The sequence below is a fragment of the Odontesthes bonariensis genome, chromosome 18, assembly GCF_027942865.1.
Source record: "Odontesthes bonariensis isolate fOdoBon6 chromosome 18, fOdoBon6.hap1, whole genome shotgun sequence".
Classification (NCBI taxonomy): Eukaryota; Metazoa; Chordata; class Actinopteri; order Atheriniformes; family Atherinopsidae; genus Odontesthes; species Odontesthes bonariensis.
In genome coordinates, this window is record NC_134523.1 from 32562896 (window position 1) to 32590353 (window position 27458).

A 27458-nucleotide genomic window follows, 5' to 3' on the forward strand; every position below is an offset into this window, starting at 1 on the left:
AAAAAGTTAAAATTAGTAGGAGTAGTAGGAGTAGTAGGAGAAGTATGCGGTTTCAAACACAGCCCAGGAAGTAGTCCAGGAAGTAGTCCAGGAAGTAGTCCAGGAAGTAGTCCAGGAAGTAGTCCAGGAAGTAGTCCGGGGCGGAGTCCAGGGCGGAGTCTGGACTGCTCCTGCCAGCACACCTGCTGCTCCTTAGAGCTGGCCTCTTAAGGACCTGCAGGAGCTCCAGACTTTACCAGATTGTCTTACAGTCTCTGCATCTTGGTGTGTATAAGGACAGCCAAAAAGTTCCATTTTGGTTTCATCTGACCATACTAGTCTCCCAGTAATCCACAGGCTTCTCTAAATGTTGTTTCGCAAACTTTAAACGAGCGTGGTGAGCATGCATGGATGCCATGGCACTTGAGTGCATTGCTTATGCTTTTCTTTGAAACAACAGTAACTACTGATGCAAGGTCTTTCTGAAGTTCTGCCCGAGTGGTTCTTGGCTCTTTGAGAACTCTTCTGATTGATTTTTGGACTCCTGTCAGATATCTTACGTGGAGCACCTGATCGTGGCCAGTTTATTTCCGGATAATGGCCCCCACAGTGCTCACAGGAACATTCAGAATTCAGAATCTTTTCTGTGTGACTCCTGGGTAATAAGAAGCCTTTCTCGGCCAGTAATTGGGACAAAACCAGCTGATATCAATTAGCACTGATCGGGGCAGGGTTTCTCTCTCAATACTCACAGATTTCAGGTGATTCCTGGCTTTCTATGCCATTTTGCACCTTGTTGTCTTCATGTGTTCAATACTGTCATTTCACTTTATTACACCTAATTCAATTTATGGACTTTAATGTTTAGATGTCTTTGTATGAATGAAATACTAGAGTTGATATTGGCATGTGGTGATTTTTTGTGTCAATAGATCCATTAGAAATACCTTTACTGAAAATAATGTTGCTGTGTCAAATCTTTATTCTCCCTGCTGAATATGTGTGTGGCTCCATTTTTGTTAAATTTAACTGATTACTGTGTTTTTACAGTCCTCTTGCTAATGTGTTGTAATTGGCTTTTAACAGCACAAACTAAATGCCCGAAGGTGGGAGCCCGAAATACTGCAAATACAGCAAAATAGGACAAAACTAGGAAAACGTAAGAGCTTTCCTAGTAGGATATAGGATATATTATTTCTTGACAGGTTCCAATTTAATCTCTTGTATAACGAATTTGAAATACCATGACATACTGGTTTCTGATCATTGTCCTGTGACATTATCCTTAAAACTCTCTTTCCCAAAGCAGGCGTTTCAACCCCACTTTTCTCAGTGATGATTCACTGAAACCATTGAAGTTAAATTGAAGGAATTTATAGAAATAAACGATAACGGGTGTGTGTCAGACACTTTGAGAAACACTAAAGGTTGTCACGCGTGGAGATATAATTTCCCACTCCTCTGCTCTCAGAAAAAGTGCCCAGGCTAAATGATGCAGCTAGGTCTGAGCTTGACTCTAACTTTAATTTGCAGGAGGTAATTGCTGCAATAAAATCATTTCTGTCAGGCAAGGCAGCAGGGCCGGATGGGTTCGGCAGCGAATTCTACAAGAAGTTTTGCCACATTTTGGCTCCGCTTTTGCTCCGGATGATCTCTAATTCTAAAAATGAGAACGTCTTGCCTAAAACCCTGTGTTGCGGCTTCCAACACAAACCTTTTAGCCGCTCAGAGTTTAAGGTTGGGTCCTCAGGTTCCTTTATTTGTGACGCGCTACTGGTTTATGGCAAGAGATACGCTGAGATCCAAAATATGCTTTTGTTGCATTTATTATAATCAAACCGCACAGAGTTATCACAGCGCAGCAAAGATGAATTAATATAAAGATGAAAACCAGCGGATTAAACGGAAACAAAAGGTGATGAATGAATAAATGAGTGGCGTGGCGTGTCGGTCAACAAAATTACGGCTACTCCCAATCCTGACTCTCTTACATCTGTGTCACCGGTGAGTCCACACCTTTACGCACACGCACGTGAACCACCCCCTCTGCAACACACACACACTCAAACTCACTGTGTTCGATATTCAACTTAAATGTCCCTTACACCCTGTATAAAGCTAACATGTCCCTTATTTTATAAAAGGACAGGGAAGAAACTGAGCCTGCTAGCTACAGGCCAATTGCACTTCAAAATGAATTGACAGAAAGATAATTGCTAAAATTTTGGCAACTGCGATTAAATATGCATTTGGCCTCTATTATCCATCCTGACCAGGCAGGATTTATTCCTGGTAGGTTCTCCTTTTCAAATGTCAGGCGCCTTCTCAGTACGATGTATGCTGATCATGATGGGGTGGGAGGGGCAGCAATCCTGTCACTTGATGCGCAGAAAGCCTTTGACCAGGTTGAGTGGCCTTAAATGTTTGAGTTATTGCGCAGATTTGGATTTGGTGAAATTTTCATCTCCTGGGTAAAGTTGATATATTCTAGTCCTTCATGCGCCGTTCTGACTAATAGTGACAGATCAGTACCAATCCCCTTACAGCGCTCAGTCCAGCAGGGATGCCCCCTCTCCCCAGCCCTTTTCGCCACTGCATTAGAACCACTTGCACTGAAAGTAAGAGAGCACACCCGGCATTACGGGTCTTCAGGTGGGAGAAGTGGAAACGCTTATTAGTTTATACGCTGATGACGTGATACTGTACCTCTCCTTGAATTGATAAACTCTTTCGGAAAAATATCCAGACATATGATCAACTGGTCTAAGAATGATTTTATGCCTCTCTTTGCATCATATTTGCCAGGATTTTTGGAAACTGTTCCATTCAAAGTGGTTGAGGATCACCTTAGCTATCTTGGTTTGACTATACCCAAAAATCCGATATTAATATTCAAGTCAAACTTTGAAAAATTTATAGTGAAACTTAAACAAAGTATTGAATATTGGAGGCTCCTACCTCTATCCATGATTGGCCGCATAAACTCTATTAAAGGCGGGGTAGGGGATCTTTTTCTGGAACATTTTTTTACATATTGCTTGAAATACTCTTCACACCCCCATTGCAACCAATTAATTAAAAGTTTTGACACAAATATGAAAAGTTTTAGTGGCCTCTAGAACGTACAATCTAGGAAAAACAGTATCCAATCATTGTAAACGGACCGTTCACAATGATTGGATACTGATGCCGTCTATCAAACTGCAATCTGCTCCTCCCTCCCCCTCCTTCCCCCTGTGCGCGTACCCTGCTCCGTGAACGAATTACGCGTCCAGAAGCTTGGCAGGAAGCTAAACTAGAGCCAGCTTGGCTAGCACCTAGCATTATTAAACGTATAGTGAGCATAAACTGAATACTAAATACTAAATACGGCAACGATCGATGCTTGCTGTCAGAACAGCGCTCGTGCACCTTCGTGCACCTTCGTGCTCGTGCGCATTCATGTACTCTAGAGGCGTGCCTTCGGGGGGAAAGTGAAGAAAAGGGTTGGGACTTTTTACCTGTGTATTTTCAAAATGCAGCTTCGCTGGACTCCAAATCCAGGATCTCCTACCCTACCTTTAAGATGGTCTCTCTCCCCAGATTTCTTTACCCATGTCAAAATCTCCCAATTTTTTTCTTACTTCTGCCTTTTTTAGGGGGTTAGATTCCGTTATTATTTCCTATATTTGGAGTAATAAGAATCCCAGAATCTCAAAGGCGGATTTACAGAAGGCCAAGATGGCTGTGGGGGTGTGGGTCTGCCACCTTTCAGGCATTATTATTGGGCTGCTAATATCAGAGTCCTGCTGTACTGGTGGCAGGCGGCCTCAGAGAATCTGACCCCCACGGCCACTTTATGGCTCAAGATGGAAGCTAACTCTGTTAATGTCTCCTCCTTACCGGTTGTGCTTTTTTCTAAGTTTGACAACCCTGAGTTGCTTTGGACACTTTGTTTTGTGCATTCTGTGAGAATCTTGAACCAGATTAGAAACTTTCTGGTACAAACACCTATATGTTTTAACCATTCTTTTTGCCTCCTTGGATAGATACATCATCTGGAGTCGGAAGGGTTTGGTTTTTATTGAAAATTTCTACATCGACAGAGAATTTGCATCATTCGTTCAGCTGAAAGGGAAATATGATCTACCTCATGCGCATTTCTTTTGGTATTTACAATTTCGGTATTACACTCAATCCAAAATCAGACATTTTGAAATTTCTAAAATTGTACACTTGTTTGATGACTGTATAACGGCACAAACTGTGAAGCTTAGGGATGCTTGGGGAGAGGAACTGGGTATGGAATTGCCTGAATCTATGTGGGATGAGTGCCAGGCTAAAATTCATTCTTGCTCCGTAAACAGTAGACACCAACTTATGCAATTTAAGGTTGTGTATCGCTTACATTATTCCAAAGTTAGGTTGCATAGGATCTACCCTTCTGTTTCACCAATCTGTGACAGGTGTAGAATGGCAGATGGCACGCTACCTCATGCTTTTTGGTTCTGTTCCTCATTAACCGGCTTTTGGTGTAAGATATTTGATTGGTACTCTAAAGCCTACAAAACGCTTCTTAAGCCTGATGCAGGACTGGCCATTCTTGGCATCTCACGGACCAGCAAGGATCATCCTGCGATAATGCGGCGGCCTCTAGAGCTAGGTATGGTTGATGCCAAAAGACTAATTCTAAAGGAATGGAAATCTTTGACTGCCCCCTCCTTTTTGATGTGGGTCACTGAGATGATGTCACTGATACAAATCAGATCTTTGAAGACTTGTTCGATGAGAATTTTTGCCAGTGTTTGGATTTATTATTACTTTAAGTTACTGCTGCACAAAAATAGGTTCTTGAAATAAATGCCGGTCATAGTTTTAAGAGCTGGTGAGGAACGAATTCTGTTTTTATCATATTCTGATACATAATATCTAGTATAGTCTTTGTTTACTTTATCGGTTTTCATATTCTTCCTTGATTGTTTTTCATTGAGATCTTCTAGTTTTCTTGGACTCGTCTTGGTTTGTTCATACTTCCTGTTTTTGTTGATCATCTGATCTAAGTTTGACTGACTCAGGTGCAACTTTTCAGGATTTATTCTCTTCTCTGTATGTTTGGTTTTCCTCACTGTCAGATATTCATCGTAAAGTCTCCACTTCTATCGGTCCTACCTCATTACACCCCTGCATGATTTTGTGTTTTTGGTTGTGCAATTGGGTCCCACACCTCCACTTAACATACCTCACAACAAAATCATAGAATTAAAGGGTGTATATGCCTTTTTTCACATGACTGTATTGTTTTTCAGGAATCTTCCGCTAAAACACAAAGAACTTGCCACCATGTCTGTATCTGTTCCCATCAAAATTGATGATATTAAAAGAAACATGGCCGTATAGCCTGGTTGTCTTTAATTCTCCCAGTTTTGTAGGATGATGCTATTAATCAGTCATTCCAGTTCAGTGAACTGGCACTCTCATATTCCAAATTGTATAAAAACTACTAAATGATTAGAACCAAAAGGACACAAAAGACCTTGTTTGTGATGTTGAATTATGAATGATTGTTAAAAAGTCTATTCAACACTGTTATGGTTTTTGAATGTTTGAAGTGAGAGACAATTCACTCACCTTCAAGCCATCCCAATGTATCATCCAACTTAAGGTCAACACGCCTACCCTCACTGAGGTGCCGGGATATGACTGGCCAATTTCCCCTGTAGTCTGCCACAGTGCCAGTGTAAAGTTCTCCATCTGAAGAACATAAGAAAACTTCACATAATCCTTAAGGGCAACACTTAAGGACAGAAACAATATTGAGACTTGTCCTTTATATTGGATGAATACTTTGCAGTTTTATGTAAATCTTACTTTGTTACATCAGTCTTTTCTGCATTTCATAATGTCAATCCAATTTTTTATTTCCCACAAAGTTCGTACTAGTTTTCTATGAAAAATAATATATATATATATATATATATATATATAAAAACGGTTAAACTGTACAGTCAGTCCATGCCTTGAACTGATCTTCTTTCTTAATAAATCAGGCAAATATATTAATATACATATAAGAAAATATTAACAAATAGGCAAAGTCAATAAATTCATCACAAACATTACATTTCTCTCCAAATAAAAGCTATCCATCCATTTTCTATACCCACCTAATCCAATTCAGGGTTGCAGTGCAGCTGGAGCCCATCCCAGCTGCCACTGGGCGAAAGACGGGCTACACCCTGAATGGGTCGCTAGTTCATTGCAGCAAATATTCATTGTGAATAGTGAAAGTAATCATGAATGACTACTCTCTCAAGTGGAAATTACTGTTTTGAAGAAATTTGTGAAATGATTAAAAAAGTTTAAAAAAAAAAAAAACTTTTTTAAATTTTTTTTTCAAAAACAAGCTATGCAAGAACCAAAATTAAGATTGTTCCAACATTAAAATCCTAATAGATGTCATATCTTTGGATACAATTCCTCCACATACACAAGGTATTTGCCAAATTCTTTTTGAAACTCACCCATGCAAATGATTCTATTTTAGTAGCCATGTCATTATTGCCTTACCCACAATAATAGCAGTGTTGCGCTGGTAGGGATCATAGGGACAGCGACCTCTTCCTTCTTCAGCATTAGGGCTCATTGTCAATGTTTCTGAGTTCTGGGCAGAAAAATTAAAAAAGTCAAGCTGCTAAACCAAAAGCTAAAAGCTAATCTCAAACCACATCAGTTGCAAGCTTAGTATTTTTCTGAGTGAGTTGATGTAACCTCAGGCTCATGCCCACTGTGGAAGACATCTAAGGCTGGAAATATACTTGCTGTTTCACCTCATGTTTACTCAAGCAATTGTTACTCTGACTGTTGTCAGCACACTGGGATAGTAAACAGGGTGTCCATTGGAGAGTTTAGCATTTTGTTGATCTTGAGATCATGACAGATTAGTAAGTAAGAGCAACAGTAACTATATCTCCAGCCTAATGTTTTGCGTACGCATGCCGCAACATGTAGGTGACCAGTAGGGGGAGTGCAGGGCTTGTTTTTGATGTTTCAAAAGCACAATAAAACATGCTCCATTTACATTTATAACTGGATATGAACATGAAGAATAGTACATGCAAATGGAAAACTATCATTGCAAGGTAATATTTCTGTCAACGTCTGCACAGAACAATATTTGCAAGCGAATTCATTCAAGGTAAACACAAGAAACTTGTGCTAAAGAAAAAAAAAATGGACCAGACTCAGTGAATAATTCCTTATAATCCCTACATAGATCAGTGAGCAGTGCTGACTAACATGTCATTGGGGTCATCAGGTGGGAACCCACAACCACAAGCTACCCCAGCCCTCACCAACTGCACACCAGTCACAGCGGGGTGGGGATACAAACCCTGGTTCGGGTAGGGGGTAGAAATAGAAGAGGTAAAGACAAGTAGGAATGGGATTCAAACCCTGGTTTGGGTCGGGGGTAATGAAAGTATAGAGGGTGCCAGAGGTGGAGGCAGGACAAGACACACGAGCAGATTCAGCAGACAAACTCACCTAAACAGTCCTACAATCACTAAAAATGCCAGCAAAAACAAAGCCATGCAGGCCAACTCACCTAAAATGACCGTCTGGTTTCAAAAGGCTCACATGGGCCACACCCTTCACTTAAATATCCTGGCTTTCTTCCTCATCTATTCCAAAGTGCTCCCCCTGCTGGGCCCCCAGCTGCTATTGCTTCTTCTAATCCAAATCCACTGACTGGACTTTACTGCCTCATCTGACACTTCCTTCACTATTTTCCTCACACTCTGTCCACTTACACCCAGCTCCCTCAACAATGAGACAACAGACTTTGCAACAAATCCTCTACATCCTACTTCCACTGGACAGATTCTAACTTTCCATCCTCGCTGCTCTGCTTCTGCCCCCAACTCCACATACCTAAGTTTTTTCCTTTCATATGCTTCTGCTACTAATTTCTCCCAAGGAACAGTCAGCTCTATGAAATAGACTCTCATTCTACTCCTAGACCACAAATCTATATCAGGCCTTAGAGGCTATTTCCTGGGGAACAACAAGCTTATTCCCTAAATCTACCTGCATCTCCCAATCACAGGCATCCTCTAAGCTGCCGTGCCTCCTTATCGTCTTATTAACATTCTCCCCCTCTTGAACAAACTGAATTGCCACTCGCTTCACCTTAGACCCTCTTAAATTTACCTGACTCCGTTTATCTTCAATACCTGCAGCTAAGCTTCTTATTACTTGGTTATGCTACCACATATAACGGGCTTGTGACAGACTAACCTTAAAACCTGACAAAATATGCCTTAGAGTTGCAGTACCTGAACATAACAAACATAAAGGGTCTCCATTTACCCAGAGTTTTAGGTTCTGGGGAGTTGACAATACATCATATGTTGCCCCTATCAAAAATCTAATACTCCTTTCCTCCATACTCCACAGCTCTTTCCAACTAAGCTTCTCTACACCTTCCCAATTCAACCACCGTCCCTGCTTAGCCTGAGCCACTGCCTTTGCACCCCTTAACATTCCCTCCTGTCTACGAACCTTCTCAACAACTAGCTTTCTCTTCTCCTTGAGACCTGCTCTACTCCACACCGGTTTGCCTGGGCCAGGCCCCAAGCCTCCCCGGCCTATTTGCACATTACCCACAATCTCTGCATGTCTAAGAGTTGCTTCTGCCTCCTGAGCTGCCATTTTTGGATTCTATTTTCTCCCCTTGGTTGGGTTTGGAACCACCTTACTAACTACCACATTTTTACTCCCAGCTAACAGGAGCTATGTCCTAACTTTAGTAAATTTAAACCCTTTATAGATTCCAGAGTTAAAGCCAACTTTATGGATAACGAATTGATGTTATCCCTCTTGTCTTCGCTCTGCGGTGCCTCTCCACAAATCTTAAACAACAGTATCATATTTTTAACCTCCTGACTACACTTGTGAACCTAGAGTGTATCAGGATCAGGTTGACGTTTTCAGCAAAGATAGAACTGTTTCTCTACCTCCACATAAACCTTACGGCTGTGGGATAGATCTGCTTCCTGGGGCTCCCCTCCCCACAAATCTATATAACTATAAAAGCTATATAACCATTTTCAACCTGAACAAACAGCCAAGGAGAGTTACATCTCCGACTCACTAGCAGCAGGCATAATACGTCCCTCCTCCTCACCTTTAGGCGCTGGCTTTTTTTTTGTCGATAAGAAGGATAGATCACTTAGACCTTTTATTGATTACAGAGGACTAAACAACATCTTCCGACCTCCAGCACATTTTCCTCCCTTGAGGTTAATGATACCACAGAGTCTCTCTGCTCTACACTGAGCTCATGTCTGGATAGTCTGTGTCCTCTATCCACCAAACCCGCTCGATCCTCCCAGTCCCACCCTTGGCTTGATGATACAGTGCACAGTGAAAATGAGTACACCCCTGTTGAAAAGTAACATTTTGAACAATATTTTAATACACACACAAGTTATTCCCAAAACGTGCATAGAGTAAGTTTAATACAACATCTGTTCAGCTTAAAACAGAAAAGAAAGGTCAATAATATAACTTAAATGACATATTTGTCCATTTTTGTGAAATTATGCTGGTGCAAAAGTGAGTACACCCCTATGTTAAACTCCCTGAGAATGGGCCGTGTTGGCCCGAAATGTCATGAAATGAAAAGGCATTAAAAGGGAGGTCATCGTTGTGCGTTTCATCCTTGCCTTACATTGAAATTTTACATTTTGAGTCTGCACCAGGCTAAAAGAGACGTGTGTGAGATTTGACTGAAATCCTATGGAGAGTATCATGATCTGCTTCAGTAGTCACAGTACATGTTGACAAGCATGTTTCTTTTGGTGAAATTCAGCTTCCTACTGTTGATGGCATCCATACAGCCCCAAACCATGTCACTCCCACTACTATGCTTGACTTTAAGCATGGGGCACTTTTCTTTGTACAAATCACTTTTTACCACCACACAGGCTTGACACCATCGAAAGCAAATTTGTTTATCATTGTCTCATCAGAGACAAACAAACTAAGGATATGGATTGCTGGAACCATGTCCTGTGATCTGATGACACCAAGATGAACAAATTTGCTTTAGATGGTGTCAAGCCTGTGTGGTGGTAAAAAGTGATTTGTACAAAGAAAAGTGCCCCATGCTTAAAGTCAAGCATAGTAGTGGGAGTGACATGGTTTGGGGCTGTATGGATGCCATCAACAGTAGGAAGCTGAATTTCACCAAAAGAAACATGCTTGTCAACATGTACTGTGACTACTGAAGCAGATCATGATACTCTCCATAGGATTTCAGTCAAATCTCACACACGTCTCTTTTAGCCTGGTGCAGACTCAAAATGTAAAATTTCAATGTAAGGCAAGGATGAAACGCACAACGATGACCTCCCTTTTAATGCCTTTTCATTTCATGACATTTCGGGCCAACACGGCCCATTCTCAGGGAGTTTAACATAGGGGTGTACTCACTTTTGCACCAGCATAATTTCACAAAAATGGACAAATATGTCATTTAAGTTATATTATTGATCTTTCTTTTCTGTTGTAAGCTGAACAGATGTTGTATTAAACTTACTCTATGCACGTTTTGGGAATAACTTGTGTGTGTATTAAAATATTGTTCAAAATGTTACTTTTCAACAGGGGTGTACTCATTTTCACTGTGCACTGTACTCTGCGAGTGTTGCACACCAACCTCAGAGCTGCCGAAAGGAAATGGCACAAATCAAAAGATCCTACAGATCTAACTAAATTCCATGCACTACTGTCATCATTCTCATCCAGTGTCACTGTTGCAAAAAAGGCTTTCTACATTGACCAGATTCACAGTACTACTGACACCCGGAACCTTTTTTCCACCTTCAAAACTCTACTTAATCCTCCGCCACCTGCTAACAATCTTTGCCTCATACTTTTCTGACAAAGTGGCAGCTATAAGCAAACAGTTTACCGAACTGCCCACACCCGAACCTTGTACCACAAAATCGACATGCAGAAGTTCTACTGCATCATTTTCTTCATTCACCCCTCTCACTGTGGGCTGTGCATCTAAACTTCTCACATGTAGCCGTCCTACTACATGCCCGCTGGACCCTGTTCCCACTAATTTATTCCAGTCCATCTCTCCTACTGTAACTCCAGCAGTCACACATGTGATTAATGCTTTACTGATAGCACATTCAAACAAGCTCGGGTTACACCGCTGCTCAAGAAACCTTCCCTCCCTCCGACTCAAGTGGAGAACTATCGGCCGGTCTCTCTCCTCCCATTTCTGTCGAAAACCATCGAAAGGGCGGTCTTTAAGCAGGTCACTGATTACCTCTCACAACACAACTTCCTTGATCCAAACCAATCTGGTTTTAAAAGTGGACACTCCACTGAAACGGCTCTGTTGACTGTGACAGAAGCCTTAAAAGAAGGCTTAAATCATCGGTACTTATAATGCTCGACCTATCGGCTGCGTTTGACAATGACATCCATTGTATCCTTCTGTCCATACTCTCCAGCATGGGCATCACAGGGAGAGCACACTCCTGGTTTGAATCATACCTCATTGGTCGGTCATTCAAAGTATCCTGGCTTGGTCACACTTCTGCGGCGCACCACCTCGCCACAGGGGTCCCCAAAGGTTCAGTACTGGGACCTCTTGTCTTTGCCATATACACCACCTCACTGGGCCAGATCATCCGATCACATGGCTTCTCATACCTAAGTTATGCTGACGATACCCAGCTCTGTCTTAATGACCACACAGTCTCAGCACGAATCTCAGACTGTCTCTCTGACATATCGAAATGGATGAAAGCCCTTTATATGCACTTTATATTTCTGTACTTCCCTCTATGTCTGCACTCTATCTCTACCCTGTCACCTCTGACAGAGTCTGACTAGTGGTTTCCTTCTATGTAGCTTATTGTTATCGTTAGCTTTGATGTTAGCTTTAATGTTACATTTTCATTTGTAAGTCGCTTTGGATAAAAGCGTCTGCAAAATGCATAAAAATAAACATCACAGTAAAGAAAGAAAGTATCCTCTTTCCCTCCTTAGTTCAGCTTTTGAGATACTAAATGGTGCCCAACTCTTCACTAAAGTTGACTTGCAATGCTTATCATTTAATCTGTATTAGAGAAGGTGATGAGGGGAAGACAGCTTTCAACACCCCCCTGGGACATTTTGCATATTTGGTCATGCCTTTCGGCATTACGCTCCTGCAGTCTTTCAAGCACTCATCAACGATGTCATTGAGAGACTTTTTTAATAATTTTGTGTTTGCCTATCTTGATGATATTCTGATCTTTTCACGTGACCCCAAGGAACACCAGGACCGTTAAAAGTTTTGCAAAGACTTCTAGAAAACCACCTTTATGTTTAGGCCGAAAAATGTGAATTTTTGTAAGCTTTTTGAAATTTGTTTACACCAGGGCAAATTGATGGTAGATCCAGCTAAAGTTAAAGCTGTGGCAGAGTGGCCTACTCCTTCCAATAGGAAACTATCAGAGAGATTTCTTGGATTTGCTCATTTCTATCAGTTCATAAAGGGCTACAGTAGTGTCACTTCCTCGTTAAACAAGCTGACAAGGTGGTCCTCTGTGAAGTTTTGTTGGTCTTTCAGGAATTAAAATCATGGTTTGTTTCTGCACCAATTCTATCTCAGCCAGATACTCCTAAACAGTTCATTGTAGAGATGGATACCTCTAATATTGGAGTTGGTGCTGTTACGACCCATGGTCTGTTGTTCAAGGTTTTTTTGTTTCAGCGGCTGTGTGGTTACCCATCCAGGACTGATTCATCTCCCTTCATTTCCTATTCATCAGAGGCTGTGCAGTTGCCTGTCTGGGATTGGTCCATTCCAGTTCAGGTCCTCTACAGCTGCACCAATCCTGGAGCCAGCCAAGGACATTTAAACCCGATTGTTCCTGGTGTTCAGGCGGCAGCTAAAAAGACTCTATGGTGGCAGCTGTTCAGAGAAATTACAATGTGGGGAACCAACATCTGGGGGCTGCACGGTGGTGTGGTGGTTAGCACCGTCGCCTCACAGCAAGAAGGTTCCAGGTTCCACTCCCGGCTGGGACCTTTGTGTGTGGAGTTTGCATGTTCTCCCCGTGTATGCGTGGGTTCTCTCCGGGTACTCCGGCTTCCTCCCACTGTCCAAAAACATGCATGTTAGGTTAATTGGTGTCTCTAAAATTGTCCTTAGGAGTGAGTGTGAGCGTAGATGGTTGTTTGTCTGGTTTGTCTCTGTGTGGCCCTGTGATGGACGGACTGGCGGCCTGTCCAGGGTGTTCCCCGCCTCTCACCCATTGACCGCTGGGATAGGCTCCGCCCCCCCCCCCCCCCCCCCCGCGACCTGACCGACGGATTCAGCGGTATAGAAAATGGATGGGGGTCCCAACATTGGAACCAACATCTGCCACGAACATGACTTGCTGGTTGGAAGTAGGGGGTATGTGATTATCCAATCAGAGAAGAAGAGACATCGGTGATGTGTAGATGAACTGTGAAAACTATTTTGCACATTGACAAAGAATGCTTTATTAAAAACATGCCTTCCGTTTGTGAATCCCATTGTTTGCACTCGCAGGGCATAAACGGTCCCTCAAAATGATAGTTTTCCATTTGCAAGTACTTTTCTGCTCACTCATATGACATGAATCCACTCTTCAGTTTTCATGCATGCATATGGTTTTCACATTTGAAAATTAAAAATCACAAATAAAGCTCTTGAGTTTTTAAAAAAGTGTATAAACAGTGAGTGGTATACTGTCACAGTATAGATATGTCTGTGTAAATAGACTTACAATGTAGGTGCAGCGTGGACTGAAAGAAAATGTTCCACAGGCGTAAATGTGGGTGGTATTCAAAAACTGCAGTACACGAATGAAATTGGAACAGTCAGCCTTGAAAAAAAAAAACAGGTCACAAGGTCATAAAGTTAGATGTTTTAGTAATACCAAAATGTACAGCTGCTGACTGTCTGCCTAAAGCAGTTAATGTACACTATATTGCCAAAAGTATTCTCTCACCCATCTAAATAATCAAATTCAGGTGTTCCAATCACTTCCATGACCATAGGTGTATCAATTCAAGCACCTAGGCATGCAGACAAACCTCTACAAACTTCTGTGAAAGAATGTTTCGCTCTCAGGAGCTCAGTGAATTCCAGCATGGTACCATGATAGGATGCCACCTGTGCAACAAGTCCAGTCATGAAATTTCCTCACTGATAAATATTCCACAGTCAGCAGTCAGTGGTGTTATAACAAAGTGGAAGAGATTGGGAACGACAGCAGCTCAGCCAGGAAGTGGTCGGCCAGGTAAAATGGGTCAGAGGATGCTGAGGCTCATAGTGCTGAGAGGTCGCCAACTTTCTGCAGAGTCAGTCGCTGCAGAGCTCCAACCTTCATGTGGCCTTTAGATTAGCTCAGGAACAGTGCGTAGAGAGCTTCATGGAATGGGTTTCCATGGCAACTGCATCCAAGCCATACTTCACCAAATGCAATGCAAAGCGTCGGATGCAGCGGTGTAAAGCACGCCGCCACTGGACTCTACAGCAGTGGAGTAACCAATGAATATTTTTCAACAATGAACACTTTTTAAGTGTTTTATGCACAAAGCAAGTTCCATAAAGACATGGAGGAGCCAGTTTGGTGTGGAAGAACCTGACTGGCCTCCACAGAGTCCTGACCTCAACCCGATAGAACACCTTTGGGATGAATTAGAGCAGAGACTGTGAGCCAGGCCTTCTGTCCAACATCAGTGTCTGACCTCACATATGTGCTTCTGGAAGAATGGTCAAAAACTCCCATAAACACTCCTAAAGCTTGTGGAAAGCTTGCCCAGAAGAATCGAAGCTGTTATAGTAGCTGCAAAGGGTGGGCCGACGTCATATTAAACCCTCTGGATTAAGAATGGGATGTTGCTTAAGTTCATATGCGTGTAAAGACAGATGAGTGAATACTTTAGGTAATATAGGGTATATCAAATACTAAAATGCAGAACAGAGATATACAGCAGACATATGCTTCATCCACAATAAATTCACTTTATCAACTGTAAATTAATCAACATCAACATAATTGTGTTTCCTCTGCTCCTTAAAGGAAACTGTTCTTTATTGTCATCCTTGTCTTGTTAGAATTGTGTCCTAAATCAAGAGGAAACAGTTACTCACAGTTTATAGCATTTTTTGGTATCTACAAATCAACCACTTACAATTTTCTTGCCCTTCATGGAACACTGTTCAAGGTCCTTGTCTGAAGGGCTCCACTTCAGCTGAAGGAAGAGAAAAGAGTCAAATCAGTGCAGAATAGAAAGTTAATTTATTTGCTTTTGCACTTTTTTTACACCAATTCTTCTGGATAAATTGGAAATATTAGGAGGGCTGTCCTTTTTTTTCTCTGTCACATGCACATTATCAATGGTTCAAACTGATATTCAATTATTTTACTGTTCTTTATATGGGGGCTTAAACAGTTGAGCTGCTGAAATCCTATAACAAACAGGAATGGAAAATATTTGGCTTCCAATACTTAAGAAGTTGAAAACTGTTGTTAATAGAAAAGGTGATGAAACAAAGTGGTAATCATGCCCCTTTGACCTGTTTTGAAATGTGCTGCTTTTTTTTTCATAAACAGTGGATGTAATATTTGTAATAGTGTCATTTTACTATTTTCAGTTAATTGTACATTTTCATGATTTTCAAATCATTGCAATTTGATTCAATTTATACGCAATATGGCATCCTAACTTTCTTGCAAACAAAGCTAAGCAGGGCTGTTTGGATAGTTCTTTAAATTGAAAAAATTTGCATCACTGATTTATTACTACAGTAGCAAGCAGACAATATTGAGTCAGTTAGCAATTGACATGTCCTACCTTGTCCCTCAAAATGATGGTGTCCTTGTGGCTAACATCCAGTGCTAAAACAGCATCCCGGGCTCCTACATACAGCATTTCTCCATCTTCACTGAGAAGCAGTGTTGTGGTGTTGCTGATGTCATGGCCACTGAAGCCGGTGTGATGTCTTCCAGGACTACCTGTTAATCGACAGCATTTAACAAAGAGATTACGGGGTGGTCAGTAGTGGGTTAAGCAGGCACCCCATGTACAGAGGCTACAGTCCTCGCTGCAGCGGGCCCCGGTTCCAGTCCCGCGCCGGATGGCCCTTTGCTGCATGTCATCCCCCTCTCTCTGCCCCCTGCTTCCTGTCTCTCTTCAACTGTCCTGTCATTAAAGGCATAAAAAGCTCAAAAAAACATTAAAAAAACAAACAAAAAAAACAAAGAGATTACACATTTTCATCCAATATCACACAATTAAAGATATCCAAATGTTATCAGACTGAAATCTGCCACAGGACAGGGCAATCAACATTCAGAGGTCAAAGCACAAGCTCGGTGCAAGCAGCTGGATCTGTAGTTGGCAATGTGTGCACTTACCACTGACTGCAACTTGAAAAGCTTTGTTTGTTAATAAAAAACAATGCTGATTAACTTGTTTGTGAATGAAATCCTTAAATCCAATTTTTTGTTTTTTCATAAGTCCAGTCCATCTCTCCCTCTCTCCCTCCTTCTGCTACCTCTGTTAGAACTGCGGGGTGCTAATATTCACTGCAATGGAAATATTTCTCACATTGTCTATTGTATTGCACTTTGGGGTTTTTTGCACTTTTTATTGTTCTGTCAATTGAATGATGCTTCAATATCATCTCGTTATTTTCCTACAACAACAATAAACCATTATTACTCTTATTGTTGTTGTATTTTTTCTTTTTCTAAGGATGCCACAGGACGTAAAATCATGCATTGTAGAAATACAAGTGGAAACACATTTTCTACACTGAAAATCAAAATTAAAATAACATTCAAATCATGTGGTGTAACCTTGTGTGTAACATGATTGAACTATTAAATCAACCTCCTGTTCTGTCACCATAGACTACGAGGCATGTCAGTCAAGACAATCACATCCTCCAACATATTTCTCTTTGATCTCACTGATCAGTATTCACCCCCAGTTTACAAAACATGCCAGAAACCTTGGAGATTTTATTCATTTTGTGTAGCAAACAAGAATTCAATTCAGTTCAAATTTGTTCGTCATATTCCTGTCAACACATTTAAGCACACACGTTATCACCCTTAAAAACATAAAAGGAGTATTAAATAAGAAGGGCATGTTGGGGTAAAAAGATCAGCACAAGGTTATATAACGTGAAAAGGATATTTACAAAGGAGTTTTAGAGTGCACAACACCGGTGTGTGGAGTCTGTCACCAATATTGCACATATTCTATTACATTAATATAATATATTAAAGTATTATAACATTGCATATGTGTAAAATGGTATCAACAGTGTAAAGATTTATGTACAGTCGCACTGTATTGTGCTGTATCAAGTCATGTCTTCAGTCAGAACTGATTGCATGGTCACAATGTTGCAGTGTGGGTAAACACCGATACAGTGTGGGAGTTCACAAACAGCAGGGCAGCAGTGTAAAACTATGTATGTGAGTTGAGAAGTCAGAGAAGCTCTTGTACTGCTGGCCTGACGGTGACAGAGAGAACGCTCGGTGTGCAGCATGGCTGAGGTCTTTGATGATGCTCTGTGCCTTCCATAAGCTTTGCTTTGGTGTATATCCTTTATGGCAGAACATTGCCTGTGATGACTCTCTGTAGAGTGTGTAGCTGAAGGGAGAGCAGCTCCCATACCAAACTGGAACAAAGTCTGTTAAACTTCTGCAGCCTCCTGAGGATGGAGAGCTGCTATCTAGCTTTCCTGCACATTGTATTTGTATGTAGAGTCCAGGATGGCAGGCCCGTAGCCAGGATTTTGCTTGGGGGGGGTTCTTTTTGTATATTTTTGGGACTTTGTTCTAGGGGGGTCCGGGGGCACGCCTCCCCCCCTGAAAATTTTGAAAATTCAACCCTCTGAAATGGCATTTCCTGCGTTTTTGAGAGGATTTCAAAGTAAGAAACGGAGACTGTAGATAATTGTTTCAGGCAGTATTGTATTCAAAGAATGTATACATTTTCTTTGAAGAATACGAATTCAATATATACATTTTTGTAATGCCTCCACATGCATCTTTTTAGACTTTGTAGAACACCCCCTGCCTACGGGCCTGCACCGTAAGGTCTTTGGGCTCTCACAGGCCTACCCACTAAGCTATTTTCATGTTTAACTCATCACATATGTATTTGACTGTGCGTGTGTCCTTAGCCATACTAACAAGATGATATTCACTCAATAGCGTAGCGTAGACTTCACGGGGTACTAAATATGCCAAGAGACATTTTAAGACGTAGTCAGAGCCCAAGCTTAAATAGTGGAGGGAAATTTACTTATGATGTACAATAGGCTACACACATTAAAAGTTGCACAATATGTATTTCATCGATCAAAATGATTTTGGAGAAACGGTGTATAATGAGCAGATAGACCACACATGTGAAAACATTATTACAACTTCTTCAGGGGGTAATTACGAACATTTGCATGGATTTATGGGAACAGCCACTCGACAGAATTTCAAAATTCAAGAATTCCACTCTGGAGGGCGGTTTCACTTTCTTGCGTTTTCATCCCCCCAAAAACGGCGTTACCATCTAAACGATGTAGTGCATCCGCAAAAAGGTTTTGCCTTTTTTAACCCGTTTCCGTTTCCATGTAAAGTGCCCCTAAGTAGCCTAGCAAGTTATTCTTAAGATGCTGCAAAGTGACTGTCATTGTAGCATTCCAGATTACTACAATTAAATTGTTGTAGAGATAAGTCAGAGGGTGCAACGTGAGTGAGGTCCACATGACGATCGGCTGACAGCAGGACCAAGAGGACCAAAAGCCAAGGAGATAAAATGAGTTCTTAAAGAAGACTTAAATGACTCCAATGATACGGCATGTCTAATATGAATTGGGAAGCTATTCCATAGCTTTGGAGCAGCCACTGAGAACGCTCGGTCGTCCAGAGTTTTAAGCCTGGATCTCGGGACCTCAAGCAACAGCTCATTTGATGATCTGACAGCTCTGTCACACAAAGAGGCTCGACTCTCCATACCACTTCTTCTAAATAAATAGTATTTATTTTTACTTCCCTTGAGTCCTGAGCCTGCACTTGAGTCTGGGTTTGTTTGACCACTGACCAGTGGATGGCAATGTGGCTCCATAGAAAAGTTAAATGTAGTCTGATCCATGCGTATCAGGCAATGCATGCACACGTATTTAACGATTTGAATGCGCAAAAGCCAAAAATGTTCACATCATTGTGAAAAATATTCATGTTTGAGCAGTTCGGAATGTATGCATGTTATAAAAGACAGCTTAGTACTGTGCCAGTGAGGTGTTGATCCGTAGCTGCTTTGTTATGACACCCTCGGCGGCTAACGTTGTACCTGTTGATGGTGTGTAATATTAAATCCAAAGCCTCATCTTTGATGTAATGTCACCAGTTTATTTGAATCCAGTCAGATGAATAGTGCACAAAGTCCAGTATTCCATAATTCCAAACGGTGGTATGACAACAAAGTTCATACAAACTCTACCACAGTGGTCAAAAACTTGTATGCCCTTCCGGGTTCAACACCTGCCCTACCTGTTGCCCCTGTTGCTTATATACAGTGTTGGGAGTAACGGCGTTTAAGTATAACGGCGTTTAAGTATAACGGCGTTACTAACGTCGTTATTTTTCCAGTAACGGAGTAATCTAATTAATTACTTTTCCCATCGTTACAACGCTGTTATCGTTACTGAGAATATAAAGTGGTGCGTTACTACAATTTGGTTGTAGGCTTTCGGCTACACATCAGCTGCATGCTGCCTGGAGAGAGCAGGGGTGGGGGTGATGACACCGTTGCAAATGCGATGATGATTGGCTGTGTGGGCGGATGCCCTGCTCACGTTGTCTCACTGCACGCGCTGACGACTACTACTAAACACATACAAAGACAGCGACAATGGCGACGAGCCAGGGAAGTTCAAAGGTAGCGTTCTCTAACTGGAAGAACCGGCACTACTTCTCACTCGTGGAGATAAAAGGCAAGAATGCGTATGTAACATGAACGCTATGCCCAGGGAAAAAAACTTTATCCACGTCTGCCTCAAGTAACTCAAATCTAATGAAGCACCTCACATCAACCCATGCGAATATGACACTAACCCAAGCCCAAATGCAGCTAGCTAACCCAACCCCAAGCCCAAATGCAGCTAGCTAACCCAACCCCAGGCCCAAAGGCAGCTAGCTAACCCAACCCCAAGCCCAAATGCAGCTAGCTAAGCCAACCCCAAGCCCAAATGCAGCTAGCTAACCCAACCCCAGGCCCAAAGGCAGCTAGCTAACCCAACCCCAAGCCCAAGTGCAGCTAGCTAACCCAACCCCAAGCCCAAATGCAGCTAGCGTGAGCCCCAGCGAAGGAGACGGAGCCACTCGAAAACAAACAACACTCCATTTTTCGGGTCAGAAACAGCTGACCACCATCACCATTTTATATTCAATATTTATGTTTTTATTTCTATGCATCATATGGCAGGCTGCAATCTATTGAGTTCAAATAAATACAGAATGTTCTAAATGACTGTATATAGTGTTTTTATTCTTCAATCAGTTAATGTAAACATATTTGATGTTAAAGATGTTATAGAACATAACAGCGTTATAGAACATAAAAAATAACGCCACAGTTACTTTGCTGAGTAACTAATTACTTTTACAATGTGGTAACTGAGTTACTAACTCAATTACTTTTTGGGAGCAGTAACTAGTAACTGTAACTAATCACTTTTTTTAAAGTAACTTGACCAACACTGCTACAGCACCATCTAGTGAACACAGAAAATAAAACACATATTTGGCTCCTACACATGTGTACACTTATTTATGTGTTCAGATTGCCCAAAGTTACACACCAAATGGTTTGTACAGTTTACAAATCATGTATTACACATTTGTAACTATATTGAGTCGATTATTTTTCTCCATTGTCCTTGTGGTGTGTGAATCAACACTCCAACAAAAGGAATGTTGATTGGCCTCCCAGCGATTAAGTTTCCCATTAATCCACACTTATTTTTTTGCTTTTATTATATTAAATCCATAACAAAATCCATTCGTGTTTTGAGCTTGAAGGTCGGTTGAGGCTACAGGAGATTGATAAGCACTATTTTTTATGCTTCTATTTTCAATGCAGACATTTTCTCCTAACCAGGAAGGGAGGGGGTGGGTGGGTTGAGTAGTAGCACTCTGCATCCTCAAAACAGTCTGGTCTCAGAAGAGTTGTTTCAGTATGGGTGAGAGAAGAGCCTTTCTAACACATTTCAGGAAGACATCTGCAAATTGTGTCAACTTGTCATAAAATGGCACAATATGTTGCCTTAGAAATATAACTTATCATCTCCTGGTTCAGGAGCTGCAGAGCCTATGAGAAGAAGAAGCTAAAGAAGATAGTGAAGACAGTATCATTGGTGCCCCCTCCCTTACCAGACAGGGAGTTACCAGAATTGTTGCATGTGCAGGGCTATTTCAATCATATACAATGCGTCCACCCCTATATAGGCTACACAATGGCTTGTGGTCTTCAATTTTCTCTTTAACTGTCACATTTTCAAGTTTATTAATCATATCTAGTTAAAGAAATGCATTGACAGTTAAAAGCTTTACTTACCCATCGAGAAGGAGACTCTCGGAGTCAATCTTGTGATACATGGACTCAGCAAACCCAGCAAGGCCACAGTGAGACTCAGTAGACTGCGATTTTCCATTAAAACATGAATTCTTCACCTGCAGTATCACCGACTTCTTGCGAGGGGTAAGGATTGTAGCGAAAGTCACATACTTTGCTTTATGTAGCATATCATCGCTGGATCTTAGATAGAGAAAAACACACACACACACACACTTTACTGTTAACTCTTTCAGTGCCATTGACGTCTATAGATGTCAATTTAAAAAAAAACGTTGACTGCCAAAGACGTCTATAGACGTCAATTGGGCTGGGGAACAATCTAGCGGAGTTTGTCACTAAATCTTAGGCTTGTAAACACTAAACAGAGAATATACTGGCAAAATTACCCGCAAGGTGGCAGCAGTGCCACTTTGCACTCCGTTTTTTTGGTCAAACAGCTGTTTTTGGTGAAACCAACCGATGTTCTACTGTCTATTACTAAAGGACTGAAAATGATAGAAACAAACTTTTTTTCCTGATGAAAGAAGAGAGTCTACTCTTTCGTTTGGTAATTTCCGTGTGTACATAGTCATAAGACACACTTTTCTGTGGGTCTTGGAAAATCAGTCAAAATACTGTAAAACACTTGGCAGTATGGGTCTCTCTGCACTGAAAATGGCTGGCAGCCAATGAGTTAAGTACCAAAATTACATGGAATTCCACAATTTCCGTTTCACTTTTGTGATGTCAAAAATAATCTTTATTCATGTGTTCTTTAATTAAGCATTAAAACTAAGTAATTAAGAGCATAAGTGTCTTACTCACATGAAAGACGTGAAGTCAAAAAGCTGTTTACATAGCATAGAGATGTTAAACCACAAATAGACGAAGGAACATGTTAAATGGATAGTTCGCCTCTTTTGACATGAAGCTGTATGACATCCCATATCAGCAACATCATTTATGAACATCTTCTTACCCCTTCTGCGTCCTGTGAGCCGAGTTCCAGCCTCGTTTTGGCGTCCACGAAGGTAGTCCCGGCTAGTTGGCTGGGGCTAAAAAAATAAAGTGTCTTGCTTCTCAAAACAATATGCGTTCAAAAGAGTAATACATTTGCATCACAAAACCGTTCTCCAGGAAAAAGTCAGAGCTCACAATCGCTTGGCGCTATTTTTGCCTCCCTTGATATCAATACGTCCAATGTAAACTGTGCAGACCGAGCACTCCCCTGCTTCCGAGCAGTAAACACCGTAACAGGTGCGGCTATCGTTAGGTGGCTGAACGCAGTGATAAATTATATTGCTAATATGGGATGTCATAAAGCTTCATGTCAAAAAAGGCTAAATATCCCTTTAAATTAATGCATCTGTGTGTTGTACTGATGGCTTTGTTTAGTTGTATGTCACTTCTTTATTAAGCCTTCATAATTACGCTGACTAATGAGCAGACAAACGAGTACGGCCCCTGTCACAGGTGTGTTACAACTGGATAGGCGATCAGCTATCACTTTGAAGGTTGTGCCAGCCCTGATCTGCTCTGTCCTCTGCCCAGGTGGCTGAGCAGAGGCTCTGTATCATGGTTGTGAAATGGTATAAACAGCTGGACGTGTAGTTTTTTGTAATTCCATAATACAAAATAAACACAAAATGTATAAATGACTAAATAACTTAACACAAATATATATTTCTGCGTCAAGACCTTATGGTGGTCTCTCCATAAACAACACACCACAACCCCTCCTCACTCTTCAAAATTGTAACTACACAGCGCGTTGTGCTGGTACAGATCACAGCGATTCATCAGCTTGGAGAATGACATATGTGTGACGAAGAGGCCTGATCAGCGCTGTATAACCTCCCTTTGTTGACAGGTCGATCATTCCACCTTTTCTGTTGGCTACTACTTTTACGATCTTTTAATTTTGCAACGAAAGCATTTGCTCCGCGATATCAACTTGTTTCAACTCCAGTGCAATATACTCGAGGGTGGCTGTTGAAATGCCCTGGGAAAGCTAATTCTTTTCAAAACCTGTGATGGTACATATGAGCTTTACTGCCACATCGTAAACATGTATCCACTCTTATAATTTACAACTGAGGAATGCAAGAAAGTCCTACTTCTCGGACATCATCACCAAAAACAGTCCTAATGCTCGGGCCTTATTTGCTACAGTTGACAGGCTAACAAACCCTCCTGTGTTAGTGGCAACTGAACTTCATTCCACGATGGCCTGCAATGACTTTGCCAAATTCTTCACAGACAAAATCCAAAATATTAAACAAGCAGTTGGTCCATCAGCAGCAGGTTCAGCATATGTACAGTCTCCACCGAAAACCCGTTTAAACACCATGACTCAGTTCCAACCCATTAACAGCAAAGACCTGGAGGACATCTTACGTCAGCTGAACTCCTCCTCTTGCTGTTTAGACATCCTGCCAACAACTTTTTTCAAAAGGGTCTCAAAGGTTTTGGAGTCAGACCTGTTACTGATGGTGAACTTCTCTTCAATGTCGGGTGTGTTTCCAGAGCCACTAAAAACAGCTGTAATCAAACCTCTGCTGAAAAAGGACAATTTGACAAGACACAAATGAACAACTACAGGCCCATCTCAAATCTCCCATTTTTAAGTAAGATCATTAAAAAAGCGGTTTTTCAACAGCTTAATTACTTTTTAAAACAAAATAACTGCTATGACACCTTCCAGTCAGGTTTTAGACAGCACCACAGCACTGAGACTGCTCTGACCAAAGTGTTTAACGACATATGTCTGAATACAGAAGGTGGAAAAATGTCAGTCTTAGTTTTACTGGATCTCAGTGCTGCATTTGATACAGTTGACCACAATATATTACTGAAACGACTGGAAAACTGGGCGGATCTTTCCGGAACTGTACTAAACTGGTTCAAAACATACTTAGAGAACAGGAAGTACTTTGTGTCAATAGGTAACTTCACATCTGAGCACACAAGACTCACATGTGGAGTTCCCCAAGGTTCCATCCTGGGACCTCTTCTGTTTAACATCTATATGTTCCCACTGGCACAGATTATAAAAAACAACAGAATAAACTACCATAGCTATGCAGATGACACGCAGATATATATTACAATGTCACCAGGAGACCGAGGCCCTGTACAGGCTCTTGGTAAATACATTGAGGAGATTAATGACTGGATGTGCCACAACTTTGGCCAGCTAAACAAAAACAAAACTGAGGTAATTGTCTTTGGAGCCAAAGAGAAACAATTACAGGTCACCACAGAGCTTCATCTATACACCTACATGTAAATACCAACCAGACCTAAATTTGGAAAAACACATTAAGGCAGTAACAAAGTCAGCCTACTATCACCTTAAGAATATATCAAGGTTAAAGGATCTGATGTGTCAGCAGGACCTGGAAAAACTAGTCCCTGCATTCATCTTTAGTAGGCTTGATTACTGTAACAGCATCTTTACAGGTCTACCTAAAAAGTCCGTTAGACACCTGCAGCTTATTCAGAACTCTGCTGCTCGAGTCCTCCCTAAGACCAAAGAAGTGGACCCCATCAGTCCAGCTCTGAGGTCTTTACACCGGCTGCCTGTCCATCAGAGGATAGACTTTAAAGTTCTGATGCTGGTCTATAAAGCTCTGAATGGTCCAGGACCAGAATACATCAGTGACCTCCTGACCCAGTATGAACCTTCCAGACCCCTCAGGTCATCTGGATCCGGTCTTCTATCAGTTCCCAGAGTCAGAACCAGACATGGAGAAGCTGCATTCAGCTTCTATGCTCCACATGTCTGGAACAAACTCCCAGAAAGCCTCAGATCAGCTGAAACACTCAGTGTGTTTAAGTCCAGGTTGAAGACACACCTATTTTCAGCTGCGTTTGAATAAAGCTCAAAATCTGAAGCTTGACTTTCAAAACTTAATCACATTTTAACTCCTGATTTTATCTGATTTTATCTATTGTTCTTTGTTCTTTCTTTTTTGTTTAAAATTTAAATCGTGCTTTTTATTTCTACTGTTTTAATGTCTCTGTAAATCACTTTGAATCATCTTGTTATTGAATTGTGCTATACACATAAACTTGCCCTGCCTATGTCTTGTCTTAAGGTAGCGATTTCTTGTTTCATTTCACCTTTAAGTTTGTCTTTAAATGTTGCCAGCTCGTTACAGAGTTCTTGCCTGAGGTCCCGTATATCGCTGCTGATGCTGGCGAGTTCTGCTTTCAGGTTTTCGGCGTGATCCATTTTCTCTGACGTTTCACTTTCAGGTTAAATATCACATTGTAAGATATTTTCCCAACAGAGCACTTTGCTCTCAGACTGCAGGTTTACTTGAGGTTCCCAGAGTCTAAAAGTAGAATGGGAGGCAGAGCCTTTAGTTATCAGGCCCCTCTCTGTAGAACCAGCTGCTAGTATATGAAGCAGACACCCTTTCCACTTTTAAGACCAGGCTTAAAACTTTCCTTTTTGATAAAGCTTATAGTTAGGGATTGCTCAGGTGATCCTGAAACATCCCATAGTTAAGCTGCTATAGGCCCAGCCTGCTGGGGGAGCTCATCTGTCACACCTTTCCTCACTTTGCTCTCTTCTTCCCCTGTTTAATTTCTCAAATGATATTATGTACATGTGACATTATTGTGGTCATTAACTCGTGTTTCCCTGTTCCAACAGATATCCTTTGAATGGTGTTACAGTGTTTGTTGTCCCCTCTTTTCTGTCCTCTCAAACCCCAGCTGGTCGAGGCGGATGGCCACCCTTCCTGAGTCTGGTTCTGCCAGAGGTTTCTTCCTGTTAAAAGGGAGTCGTTTCTCTCCACATCACAGCAGCTTTAAAATCTTTACTCTGGCTTCCAGTCAGTCACAGAATAGATTTTAAAAGCCTGCTGATGGTTTACAAATCAGAACGGTTTAGGGCCAAAATACATCTGTGATATGTTCAGAGAATATAAAGCCAGCAGAGCTCTTAGATCCAAGGACTCAGGTCAGCTGGTCCAGTCCAGAGTCCAGACTAAACATGGAGAAGCAGCATTTAGCTGTTATGCTGCAAACAAGTGGAACAAACTGCCAGTGGAGATTAAACTTTCACCAAATGGAGACATTTTTAAATCCAGGTTAAAGACATTTCTGTTCTCATGTGTCTATGCATGAAATCTGCACGATATCTTTGAACTTATCTGGACTGTTGCTTGTTTTTAATCATTTAAATTTAATTTAAAAAAAATTCTCTTTATATTCTTTTATGTATTTTTAATGCTTCTTCCACTCCCCGCTGCAACGCTTTTATTTTATGTAAAGCACTTTGAATTGTTTTGTACAAATACATTTGACTTGACTTGACATAAGAAGTGAGCCGAGTGTGGTGAATGGACTGTTGTTGAAACAAAATAGGATTGTTATCCCACAAAAGTTAAGACAGGACATACTGCAGAGGATTCATGAAGGGCACCTTGGTATTTAAAAATGTAAAAGAAGTGCGAGAGAAGCAGTGATCTGGCCAAGACTAAGCAAAGACATGGACAAAATAGCAGATGTGAAACATGCCAGAAATACAGGAACAAGCTAACTAAAGAGCCCATGACTGTAACAGATGTGCCAGTGGCACCAAATTCAGAGAGCCTTCTCTACAAAACTACAAAAACACTGCTGTTACTACATGTGCCAATTATCACTAAAAGAGGCAGAGGAATAGCAAAGCACCTGAGACACCAATCAAGTGACAACAGTAGATGGAGGGAGAGAGCTAGTAGTCACCCAAGTTAGAGGACTTTAAATAAACTTTTAGGAAAGTTTATAAACTGTGCTCTCCCCTCACTGAGTCCCAGACAAATCAC

At 41.3% G+C, this 27458-nt stretch overlaps 1 protein-coding gene across 1 annotated transcript in view; it reads right to left on the reverse strand.

Annotated features, from left to right (window-relative positions):
• sema4ab (sema domain, immunoglobulin domain (Ig), transmembrane domain (TM) and short cytoplasmic domain, (semaphorin) 4Ab) overlaps nucleotides 1–21733 on the reverse strand; it is a 47681-nt gene extending 25948 nt beyond the window's left edge. Inside the window, exons 1-6 of the mRNA XM_075449864.1 lie at nucleotides 21637–21733; nucleotides 15859–16019; nucleotides 15196–15255; nucleotides 13782–13880; nucleotides 6526–6619; nucleotides 5587–5709 (exon numbers count right to left, since the gene is read on the reverse strand). Of these exons, the coding sequence (XP_075305979.1) occupies nucleotides 5587–5709; nucleotides 6526–6619; nucleotides 13782–13880; nucleotides 15196–15255; nucleotides 15859–16019; nucleotides 21637–21733 (634 nt within the window). The remainder of the gene's footprint in view (nucleotides 1–5586; nucleotides 5710–6525; nucleotides 6620–13781; nucleotides 13881–15195; nucleotides 15256–15858; nucleotides 16020–21636) is intronic.
• Nucleotides 21734–27458: the final 5725 nt, after the last annotated feature.